At 38.4% G+C, this 12,789-nt stretch overlaps 1 protein-coding gene across 2 annotated transcripts in view; it reads left to right on the forward strand.

Moving 5' to 3' along the window:
• Positions 1-175: 175 nt before the first annotated feature.
• Positions 176-12,789, forward strand: part of LOC127072657 (lysine-specific histone demethylase 1A) — a 122,118-nt gene continuing 109,504 nt past the window's right edge. The window contains exons 1-10 of one of the 2 annotated variants that reach the window (XM_051013236.1): positions 176-438; positions 951-1,173; positions 1,245-1,396; positions 1,487-1,648; positions 1,727-1,843; positions 1,930-2,106; positions 2,174-2,437; positions 2,516-2,653; positions 2,754-2,827; positions 2,921-3,069. In XM_051013236.1, the coding sequence (XP_050869193.1) occupies positions 415-438; positions 951-1,173; positions 1,245-1,396; positions 1,487-1,648; positions 1,727-1,843; positions 1,930-2,106; positions 2,174-2,437; positions 2,516-2,653; positions 2,754-2,827; positions 2,921-3,069 (1,480 nt within the window). In that variant the 5' untranslated portion in view covers positions 176-414. The remainder of the gene's footprint in view (positions 439-950; positions 1,174-1,244; positions 1,397-1,486; positions 1,649-1,726; positions 1,844-1,929; positions 2,107-2,173; positions 2,438-2,515; positions 2,654-2,753; positions 2,828-2,920; positions 3,070-12,789) is intronic. The other variant, XM_051013235.1, reaches the window with a different exon arrangement.

Genomic DNA, 12,789 nt, shown 5'->3' on the forward strand with positions numbered 1-12,789 from the left:
GGAAGAGTTCCATGATGAATTCGACATTTTGAAATTGCCGCCATACATGAAATTAGAAAATTTAATTATTTTTTGTTTGTTTTAGATATTCAATGTTAATTAAAATTAATGAATCGTTTAAAGAGCGAATCTTACTAATTATTGAAATATTACATTTTAGGAGAAAAAATGCAGAGATACGTTAGAAAATAAATGGACATTTAGCTTTGAGCGAGAAGTTCAATAATTGCGCGCTTGATGGCACTGCCGTCGATCGTTGTTAGCGCCACGAAGTTGATTTCTAATCTATTTGCTTTTTCCACGTCTGTGTGTGTTCATTTCCTAATGCCGCCGGTTCAAAGAGTCAAAACAAACCCGTGTGACTATTCGCAACAGTATTTTTATTTTACGTAGCAGTTTTACTATCCGTTCGAGATGAGTCGAAGGAAAAGAGCTAAGGTATGTTTTTAATTAATTAAATTTCATCCCTTTATCGTTATTCCAGTAGTTTATGTTATAACTACTTTACTTTAATGGAATCAATCTTAAAACTTTTCAAAAAGTTTAAGATTTTATTTATCCTATCATTTTTTTGTCATAAGATTAATTCGAATAATCTCATTTTATGATTACACATAGAATTTGTGCAGTACAGAAGCATTTTGTTCGCTTAACACTTTGAATAATTAAGTGAGGTTATGTTTTGATTACAGATGCTGTTGAAATATTTGTGGCATCTTATTTTATATAATTACATCCTTTTTTCTCGATGAATTGTCATTATTTCTATATACTTGAGCTGATTAAAGTCATTTAACAATGTTATCATTCATAGTATTCTTCTGTTATTTGACTTATAGTGTAAGACTTATAATTATACCTATAAACATTTATTTCTATTTGTTTAAATCGTAGAAATATCATAGAATTTTGTAATAACAGTTGAATATATACGTGTGTATATACTATAGGTAGAGTATAGAGAGATGGAAGAAAAATATAATCAATTAGAAGATGAAAATGCTTCGGATACTTCAGAAAAATCCAAAACTGGTCTTGTTACGCCAGAGAAGAAGATCATTAGTGATATAAAAAAAGAATCCGATCCAGTGTTATCCGTGCCAGCATCGTCTGCACCAAAAGTCGAAGTAAAAGAAGAAGAGGATCAGGATAGCGATCACGAAGATCCACATGGTAGATACAAACATTTTTAAAAAGTAATCTTTTTTAATGAAAGCCCCTCATTATTTCTTTAATCATTTCAGTAAAAGAATTATTGAATGGCTTGGAAGGCGCAGCTTTCCAGAGCCGTCTTCCATTTGATAAATTAACGTCTACCGAAGCAGCATGTTTCCCTGATGTATCTGGAGGGCCACCTCAAACGCAAAAAGTATTTCTACATATTAGAAACAGGCTTGTAAGTTCTGCTTATGAAGATATCAATAATTCGACATTGTTTGTTATTTACTTATTAATTTATTGCAATAACTCGATCATCATTTTTCAGTTGCAATTATGGCTTGAAAATCCAAAGCAACAATTAATAGTTGAAAATGCCTTACCGGCCATAGAACCGCCTTATAACAGTGATACTTTACTCGCTCGTCGAATTCATTCCTTTTTAGAACGTTACGGTTTTATTAATTTTGGTGTTTTTAAACGTTTAAAGGTATGTTGTGAAAGAGAAAAATATATATTCTAAAAGCACATTATTATTCAGCATACATTTTTTTTTTTTATGTTGCAGCCATTACCTACTAAGAAATTAGGTAAAGTTATAGTGATAGGTGCAGGAATAGCAGGTCTAGCTGCAGCTCAACAAATGCAACAATTTGGCTTAGAAGTAATCGTATTAGAAGCAAGAGTATGTCCTAATTTCTTTTCTCGATATATACAAATATGTGCGAAAATCATTGAAAGTAAAAAGGTCCTTTATATTCTTTATTTTAGGATCGCGTAGGTGGAAGAATCGCAACGTTTCGTAAATCGTCTTATATCGCTGATTTGGGAGCTATGGTAGTTACAGGTTTAGGAGGTAATCCAGTAACGACTCTTAGCAAACAAATCAATATGGAGCTTCATAAAATACGACAGAAGTGTCCTTTGTACGAAAGTGACGGTCAAACGGTACGCATTCTGAATAATATGTAATTATATTTCTATTAATTTATCAATGTATATTTATTTCAAACAGGTTCCAAAAGACAAAGATGAGATGGTTGAACGAGAGTTTAATAGATTATTAGAAGCTACGTCTTATTTGTCGCATCAATTAGATTTTAATTACGTAGGCAACGCTGGATCAGGAGGGCAAGGTGCCAATACACGGCCGGTATCATTAGGTCAAGCATTAGAATGGGTGATACGTTTGCAGGAACAAGGCGTTAAACAAAGACAAGTTGCGCATTTACGTTCGGTTCTTTCTTTACAAGGAAGATTAATTACCAATCAGCATAGGGTGAGCATTGCATCAAATATATTTCATCTTTGTGATATCGTACCAAGACATATCTGAATAATGTAACTTTTGTTTCAGATGATACAGATTATGGGTCGTTTAACAGAATTAAATAAGCAATACAAAGAAATGTCGGAAAGTAAAGTACAAACAAGAGACATCACGCAAGAATTCGTTTGGCGTTCGAAGTTACGCGATCTTCACAATGCATGCAAAGTAGGTATTTTATAAAATATCGTACATTTTTAATACAACGATATATAACGATAAAGCGAAATACAACAGTATACATTTATCGTTTAACCTTTTCTAATAGGAGTGGGATCAATTAGCGGAACAACAAAAGGAGATCGAAGCGAAATTACAAGAGTTGGAAGCATCTCCGCCAAGGTACGTAACGCATCTAACAAAGATGAATAACGATAAATCTCATCGTCTCCGTACTTGACAAATTTATTTATATACGTATATAACCGATTACAGCGACGTGTACTTGTCGTCGAAGGATCGTCAAATCTTGGATTGGCACTTCGCAAACTTGGAATTCGCGAATGCAACGTCCCTGTCGAATTTGAGCTTGAAACATTGGGACCAGGACGACGATTTCGAGTTCACTGGAAGTCATCTGACCGGTGAGTGGATGCATTCAATAATTCATATTAATATTTTACGTTCGAAAAATGTTGTCGATGGAAGAGAGAAAAGGGGGGGGAAGACGAGGACGAGATCTTTTCTCTTTTGATCTTCCTCCGAAAGGAAGATTCATTATTTCTTTTCCTTTTTTATTTTTTTTTCTCTCCCCCTTTTGCCTCGTGCCCTGAAAAGAATCGACAGTTAATTATCCATATAGCATGGTTAACGACGTCTATTAGAAGTTAATCGAGAACGGCGATTCCGCGTATCGAGATTGGTGTATATGCAGTGTTGGCGGAAGATTCGTGTACGCTGTAAAAGATGCACGCAGGATCGTCGGGCAAGTGTACGTACCCTCCTATCGGTAGTCTCGAGAAGCCGGTGAACCACGAAGGAGAGATGGTGTAGATAGTGCGTGAATTATTCGCGGGTTGCATCCCCTTTAGAGGTATCCGATACTTTCTCTCCCTTCGCCTTCGTAGCTCGTTGACTTTATCAAGCTTATTGAAAGCCGATAGCATGAGATCCCGTGTAGATAGTCGGCCTATCCTACCACCGATCGAGTACACTTACTTCTCTCTCTTTCTCTCTCTCTCTCTCTTTCTGTCTTTCTTTCTCTCTCATTATAAGAATACCGTACCGCGATTTTGTACTTCTTAACGCTGATTGGCTTTTACCAATGTTGCCGCAAAAAGCATGCCGCCGCAGCTAAGAAGTACTTTCGACAAATTCCACCAACGCTCGCTCGAATCGGTCATGCGAGATTCGATCTTTCTTTGTAACTGTATATCGTATATTAAATTTGTTAAATAGATGATGATTAAGAAGTAGCGTTGTTCTAATCATCGGAGAAGTAGATAGATAGATAGATAGATAGATGCATAGATATATATATGTATCGAATGAGATAGAGAAACGGAGAAGATAAAGATGATGAATTTAAACGTGAATTTAATCTCGAAATTATTCGAGCAATGGCGACGAGTAGAACTTTCTATCGAGATGGGAGACTATTCTCTTGTATTTTTGTCCTTCTCTCTCTCTCTCTCTCTCTTTCTCTTTAGAGGAGAAGGACACGGTCGAATGCATCTCAAGTGTTCTCTTGAATCTTCGGAGCATATTATTCGGCTACCATAGCTGAAACAAGAGACGCACGCGGTCTCGTTCTTTATAAAAAAGAAAAAAAAAAGAAACTAAAAGACATAAAAAAGAAATAAGACATACAATATGGGGAAGCGAAGTCAGATCGAAATTAAAGCGATGGTTATGGGTCCATGACCGAGTGACGTGCATCGATGATCCTGATTGTCCTATCACCGTCATCATCATCATCATCATCATCATCATCATCATCATCATCATCATCATCATCGTCATCGTCGTCGTTGTCGTCGCGTATGCTTCTTCTATCTCTCTCATTCTATTTTTCTATCGCGATTAATGAGATGTAAACAATTTAACGGTAAATTAAGCACCACAATGGTTTCTCCTTTAAGACGAAGAAGGAGAAGAAAGAAAGAAAGAAAGAAAGAAAGATAGAAAGAAAAAAGGAAAGAAACTTGGCCTCTTCTAACTAAAACTTTTTCTTTTTCTTCATCTTCTTCTTCTTCTTCTTCTTCTTCTTCTTCTTCTTCTTCTTGGTCCATCGATGGATTCTTCCCTTATATATATAATCGTCGATGGATGCGCTTTACGGACCATCGATTCCATCCTTCCTCGATCCCTCGAACGAAGCTGACCCGTCGCGTGCTCGATCTTTTTGGATCACGCCGAAAAAATTCGTACGTAGTTAAAGCAGAAGCAATGTATTCTCTCTCTTTCTCTCTTTCTCTTTCGAACTCTTTTTTTCTCTCCTGTCCCTTCTATATATCTCTCCCTCTCTCTCTCTCTTTTTCTCTTTTCCTTTCTTCCTCTTTGCCCCCATCGTAACGACGCTCGACTGCTTATCGGACGTTGCAGTCGATACGTCGGAGACTCCTCCTTTGCCTTTTACTTTCGTCGTACGTAATTGGAGTACAGAATCCAGTTTCGCGGTAGGGGTATAGTCGTTAACGAAGTTTACGGACGTATTTCAGAAAGAAAGAGAAAGACAGACAGATGGACAGACAGAGAGAGAAAGAGAGAGAGAGAGAGAGAGAGAGAGAGGTGTAAACATATCCCAGCTTCTCTTGGTAGTATCCATCGGTTCTTCTTCTTCTTTCTCTTCGTTCTTCCTCCACCTTCGTTTCTTTCTTTCTTCAACAAATTATCGAGAGATTACCGATCGACTCTCGGACGGTATTCTCGAAGGACTCTTCGAAATTCCTCGACGGTATTTCATTGACAGAACGTAGACACGACCCATCGATATTTTTCTCTCTCTTTCTTTCTCTCTTTTTCTCTCTCCAGTCTACCTCTCCTCTTTACTTCACTTCACTCCACTTCCATTCCACTCTTTTTCTCTACTCTTCTCTTCTTTTCTCTTCTCTTCTCTTTTCTCGCTTTCTTTTCTTCAGATTTTGTGTATCCATTGGAACATCCGTATGCGTAAACATGGTACACGACTGTTGTACGACGGCCGACAGGACCGACCACGGAGCCATTTACGAGCTATCGAAAGAAGTAACCCTCTCCTCCTACCCTTCTCTTCTTCTTCTTTTTTTTATTCTACATTTTCTTTTTCTTCTTATCCCTTTTCTTCTTCTTCTTCTTCTTGTTCTTCTTCTTCTATAAACGTTCGTTGACTCCGAATCGTCGCATTCCATTCGATCGGTCCTGTTGTGTTTGTTACCTAAAATTATATTGTCGTAAAGTTGAGCTCGCATGGACACCTCAACGCCTCCTCGATCGTGGAAGATCTTCTCTTCTCTTCTTTCAATGAAATAAAAAGAAACAAAAACGGGACAAGTTAGAGATACACACATACACACACACACACACACACACATGTACCTACATTTATACATACGCACATGTATATGTGTGTCTGTGTGTGGACGAGGCAGACGAACAACATTGAGATTTTGATTCGAGTTCGAAAATCGTGAATTTCATCGGAGGAAGACTCGGCACGCTTCGAAACTGAGGGATCGATCGGACGCCTCGCTAAATTGAATTTTATACGAAAAAATTAATCTGTTAGATACGACGTGCGAAGAGAGAGAGAGAGAGAGAGAGAGAGAGAGAGAGAAAGACAGAGAGACAGAGAGAATGAGTGAGTGAGTGAGTGAGTGAGAAGATCTTGGAACCGTGGAGAACCGGTTCCAAAAAGCGACGCGCTTCTCGCGGTGGACGCATATCGGTCGAATGTTATCTTGGAAACGACTGGCCATTTCTTCACTGCACGATTAGCTCCTCCAGGTGAGGAGAAAAGGAAGTATAGTTCTTTTTTTAAAGGAGGGGAGGGACTGAGAATGAGAAGGGAGAGAAAATGCGCTAATAACGCGTCGTCGTTAATTAAGAAGAAAGAGAGAAAACTATTTTCTCTCTCTCTCTCTTTCTCTCTCTCTTTCTCTCTCTCCTTTTCTTTTCTTTCTTCTTCTCCTTTAGTCAACCTGTTGATCGAACGAAAGAAAGAAAAATGAACAATATATAATAACGAGTATCGAAAATCAATTTGCATAAAAAAAAAAAAAAAAAGAAAAAAAGAAAAGAACTTTTGCCACAGTTTACATCTCCTCGCGCGTCCTTGTCTCTCTTCTTTATCCTTTTCTTCTGTTTCTTTTTCTTTCCTTTTCGTTTCTCTTCTTTTTCTTTTCTTTTCCGTTTTAAAGAGAATTGAAAGGGCAGCTTCGTTTGCTTTCTACTATGCCCTTCGGTCGAGATCGAAGAGGACGAGAGAAGCAGCAAGCATATCGAGGCCTCTTCTTTCCTCAGGATGTAAACGTAGGCAGCTTTAACGTTAGTTGAACGCCGAAAGAAGAGAGTGCGTGAGAGAGAAAGATAGAGAGAAAGAGATAGAGAGAAAGAGAAAGAGAGAAAGAAAGATAGAGAGAAAGAGAAAGAGAAAGAGAGAGAGAGAGAGTGAATGTGTGAGAGTGAGAGAGAAAGAGAGAGGAAGGAGGAGAGGGAGGAAGGGAAGGAGTGAAGAATTGGAGGATGAGGAGGAGGGCCGAGTGGTAATTTACGAGGTATCGAAGACCTTGTACACTCCTACCCGCCAACGAGCCGGCCTCGCCCCGCGGAATCCAGTCTTGCTTGGCCTTAACGCACCGATACCTTTCCCATGACCACTTTCGGCGTATACGTGAGTACACTTACACACGTACAAGACGATTCTCTACGCATGTATACAAAAACGTGTGCGTGTATGTTTGTACGTACGTATATCTATAGACGTACACATATTCATATATATATATATGTTACATACATAGGACGAAGACGATTCCACCTTTACCATTTACAGTGTGTGCCCCCTCGTGTCGGCAACGCGGTAGGGTACCTTGTCGATAGTCTATCTGGGGTACAGTCCTTCTCATCACGATCCACCACGTGATTTCGCTTCTTAACGTCGCTTCTCGCGCGCGCCGAGTGTCAACAAGTAGATTTCTTGCCGCGTGACCAACTAGAGAGAGAGAGAGAGAATGAGATCGTGTGTGGCTATTTTAAATTCATTTACTTCTTTCTTTTTCTTTTCCTTCTTCGTTTTTTATTTCATAGAGAGAAGGAAAGTTCGAGTTTGGTGATTAATAAGTAAAAGAGAAAATAAAGAAGAACTTGTTTCTTGAGTCTTACTTCGTAAGATTTACGTTATTTCTTGCGTATGGATTTTGAAGAGAAAATGGAGAGAGAAACATTTTTTCTCTCTCTCTCTTTTTTTTTTCTTCTTATCTTATAATTCAACAGACAAGAATCGTTGGTAGAGTTCTTGTTAAATAACATTAAATTTATGTTAATTTTTCGTACGTCATCCTCTGTTAAATCTTGTCGTCAGGGAGATTGTTAATATTCCTGTTTCGTATTTTCGTGAATTCCTGGATATAGGAATATCCATGCTAGCGATTAGTAACTGAAATTTCTCTCTCCCTTTCTCTCTCTCTCTCTCCCTAACTCTAACTCTAACTCTAACTCTAACTCGTTCCTTTCTAATAGGTGTCTCCTGTGAGAGACTTTACGTGGACTTCGTGACGCTTCATAGCGCTTTCACCTCCGCTTTCCGATCCTATTTCTTCCTTCTCCATCACACAAATTCTCTCTTTCTCTCTCTGTTTCTCTCTTTCCGATTGTTTCGTCCTTGTCCTTTGATCCCAGTTGGCAAAAAAGAGGGAGAGAAATTTTTCCATTCGTTGGTTCACTAGGAAGAGAAAGACAGAGAGAGAGAGAGAGAGAGAGAGAGAGAGAGAGAGAGAGAGACCAACTTTCCTCCTTTTACCGTAGATGGAATAATTAAGATATGAAGGTTCGGTACAGAGTGCATACAGAGACCGAGTCATATGGGTTAATAAGTTTTATACGGGTTGCGTCGGTTGTACCTACCTACTATACATATAGAAAAAGAGAAAAATAAGATAAATAAGAAGAAGAGGAAGGATAAGAAAAAAGAGAGAAGGATATGGTCGGGCCGATAACAAAGCTATGCGAAGAAAGAGCAAGAGAGAGCAAGAGAGAGAAAGAGAGAGTAACTACAAGTCGAGGACGTTGGATATTTTCTGTGCTCTCTCTCCCTCTCTCTCTCTTTTTGCATGAGATAAAATAAAGTAAAAAGAGATGAGAAGAGAGAATGAAAGCAAGGAAGAAAGAGAGGAAGGAAGCAAGCAAGCAAGCAAGCAAACAAGAAAGAAAGAAAGAAAGAAGGAAGGAAGATCGTGTCCCGTGAGGCACCGCTGGATTTCCTCGGCGGGGCGTTAAAGTCCCGGATAGATGTACTATAACGTCGTGGAAAGTAACTTAGGGGTCATGAAGTTGTCCGGAGAACGAATTATTTCCCTCCGCACTTTGTATAAACCGTGTTGCCAATCTGTCATCGGTTATAGTCCGACCGAGTATGCCAAGCCGCGAATACTTATACGCAGGATCTTGAAAGCACCTCTATCTACGTTTATACGTGCAAGTATCGCATCTATGTATTAGTGTATAAGTAAACTTGTATAAAGAGAGAGAGAGAGAGAGATAGATAGATAGATAGATAAAGAGAGAGAGAGAGAAAACGATGCGTCTCTCGACCAGCATCGTAAAGCATTCACTCTGAATTTAACTCCTAATCTGTTATGGGGAAGCTTTTTAATGGCGTTTCGCGCAAAAAGAGAGAGAGAGAGAGAGAGAGAGAGAAAGAGTAGAATGAGAGTTTGATCGTAGTACGGATAACTTATGATCTCTTTCTTTCTTGTTCTTTATATCTATTTTTCTCTCTGTCTCTCTCTCTCTCTCTCTCTCTCTCTCTCTCTCTCTCTCTCTCTCTCTCTCTTTTTCAAAGTTAAAGCTCAACGTTTGTTCAGTGTGCATCGTCATTTCTATCGTGCGAGACAAAAGTTATTTATCCTGGACAATGCAATTGGATTATATTGGTGTAACAGGTGTAAAGAAAAAAAAAAAAAAAACAAAAACAAAAAAATAGAAAAGAAAGAAGAAAAGGAAAAAGGTTTGTTCTACTCTATACTCGATTATCTTATTATTCGTCATTCTTCCAAGCTTCGCTCTTGCGTCTTTTTTTTCTTTTTCTTTTTCCCTTCCATTTTTTTTCGACTATTACTCTTTTTATTTGTCATGGATTTTTGTAAACGTTACATTAATGAAGAGATAATTTCATTGATGCATCCGATGGATTTATTTGATTTTTTAATTTAAAATACATATATACTTCATTTTTTCATTTAATTTGAGCTCTACGTAACTAATCCATAATGTCATAACCAGCTAAAATTATTGACGTTCGATACCTCCAGTTCTACGTGCCATTTATCGAAAGCTTTGAACGAGGAAAGTTGTGTTTAGAACTGAAGTTCGAATTCGTCGTAGTTATATGTATGAAAGAGAGAGAGGGAGGGAGAGAGAGAGATAGAAATAGAGATAGAGATAGAGATGTAGAGAAATAGAGAGATAGAGATAGAGCCTCAGAGTGGTATTTGAAAGCGTGTAATTTGAATTGGTAGTTCGCTAATAACGTATAGGGCTCACTGAGGATTTATACGAATGACTTTGACAGATTTTGACGATTTCAATGATCTTTCATCCTTCCTTCTTTTCTATAGATTTACCTATATCTATATGTACATATTTATATACGTATTTTGATCCTTAACATATTTGTTGTTAAAGTCCATAATCGTCGAATGACGAGCACCCTTCGTGTTTTTGGTTAATAAGCCTATGGAATAAACGTATGTACATAAAAACATATGCGTGCGTATATGTGTATGTATCTCTTTTTAAAGATGAAATCTTTTCTCTTATCCTCCTGTTCTATCTCACAGTCGATGCATTTTTCAGATTAATGCACGGTAATCTTTCTTAACAATCGTACCACAAGGGGGTGGGAGATGAGAGAGGTGGGGGAGGTGGTCGGTCGGTCGGGAGGGCTTACGTGACGGGGTGACCAAGAATGATTAAACGGGGTCCTCTACGTGACGGTGAGAAGAATGACGCTGACCATTATATGTTAATGCTCGGGCACACGCTATACGACGATTATGCAGCCTTTCAAAGTGTCTCGTCTTCGAACGTTTACCAGAGGAGGTGGAGAACCAGAGGATTGGAGTAGGGGAAAGAAAAAAGAAGACATGTTGAAGTCTTTTTCTATCTTTTTTTCTCTCTCTCTCTCTATCTCTCTCTCTCTCTCTTTCTCTCTCGTCGTCGTCGTTGCCGCCAATTTTCGTGATTTTGTCCTCCCCTTTTGCCACTTTATACTTTCTCCTTACGGGTCAAATAATTGCCTGGACATTCGTGAGCGATTTGTTAGACTCGTCTTGAGAACTTGACGCCTCATACATCAGCGTCGAACGAGCCTTATGTTTCGTCTCTCGCTCTCTCTTTCTCTTTTTTTCTCTCTTTCTCTCTCTCTTTCTTTCTTTCTTTCTCTCTTACTCTCACTCTTGCTTCCGCTCTCCTTTCTTTCCTCTCCTTTCAATCCATTTCAATTTGTTTTATTTTTAAAGAACTCAGTCATTCTCTTCTCTTAACAATTAATTATCGAATATCTATTTACATCATTGACTATTTATTAAATAATATTCTTGACGATTAAATAAACCTATCCAATAGATTTATACCGTAATAGATAGTGGCAGTAAAAAAGAAAGAGAAAAAAATTTATATATATATATACACATATATACATAATAATCGGACATTTAATATCCGTTTAAGGATATAATCTCGATAAGATTGAAATATCGATTTCGGTAGGTCGACAACAGGTTCTCCTTCGGCAAGTAGTACTTCTCGAGAATTTTAGTCGTAAATACGTTAGGATAGGAAAATAAATGGGTAACATCGTGTCGTAGGGGGACGTGGGGTGGGGGGAGGAGACATAGCAGATGGCTTGGGACCAGGGATCGTCTTCTGAAAAACGTCACCTGGTTGCCAGGCGCCTCCAATCTGCCACCCTGTGTTTGTCGTCGTTAAAATTTACCCTCCCTCTCTCTTTCTCTCTTCGTTCTTCTCTTCTCTCTTCTTCTCTCTATGTCGCCGATGGTCATTAAATCGACGATAGAAAAGACTTTCGGACGTATATCATTAACAGTAATTAACGATCGACGAGGGAGAATAAGGTAGCGTATATACCAGCGTAAAACGTGAAACGTTATCCGATGATATACCGATGTTTATCTCGATCATGGATTCGTAAAGAGGGTGGGAAGGAGGGAGGGTTTTGTAAGGCCATAAACCCGGGAGTCCATATTCTCTCTCTCTCTCTCTCTCTCGCTCGCTCGTTCTCTTTCCTTCCTTCTCTCTTTCGTTCCCAAGCGATGTATATACCCCTTGTTAAAATGCTTTTTGTTAGGAGCTACCTAAATTTATCGGATAATTGCGTACGACCGTAAATTTTCGGCCAATAATCGCGTTTGCATTACTCCTGACCAACTGTTGCCGAGAAATAACTTCCACCAAGGTAGGGACCACCCTCTCTTTTGAAATCATTACTTTTTTCCTTTTGGAGATAGTTTACCCGACTATTATTCTTCTTTCTTCTTGATTTTCTTTGAAAATTATAGAGAGAGAATCGTTGGGTTGACTCATAAAAATCGTCGCGTTTAATTATCCACCAACAATATTACTCTATCATGCATTTCTCTTATCTATTTTTGTCTTTCTTTCTTTCTTTCTTTCTTTCTTTCTTTTTTTCTATTTGTCCTCAACTATCTCACCTCGCACACGTAATTCGATTTTCAGTCGTGTACCGCAAAACGAGCAAGACTAACGGTCCTGCCTGGTGTCTATAATAAAATGTCTATAAAGAAGGAGCGCCTCGTTGGCTCTGCCGTGTTCCTTTGCTGTTTACGAGGATGGGTATCGAGTAACTTCAGCACCTTTTCTTTTTCGAAGCTTCTTACCTTTCGCCTTTTCTCTCCACCTTACCCCTACCCCCATGTCATTTTGTTTCATCGCCACAACCAACATTGCTTTCCTATGAGAGCCGAGCTCTTTTTTCTTCTTCTTTTTCTTCTTCTTTTTCTTCTTCTTTTTCTCCTTTTTGTCTTGTTCGTTTTTTTCAGATCGATCGATCGATCGATCGATCATTTTTAAACGAAACGTCGATCTTTCTCTCTCTTTCTTTTTTTTACATTTTTCTTTTTTTCCTT

Source organism: Vespula vulgaris, chromosome 2, assembly GCF_905475345.1.
Source record: "Vespula vulgaris chromosome 2, iyVesVulg1.1, whole genome shotgun sequence".
NCBI classification, from domain to species: domain Eukaryota; kingdom Metazoa; phylum Arthropoda; class Insecta; order Hymenoptera; family Vespidae; genus Vespula; species Vespula vulgaris.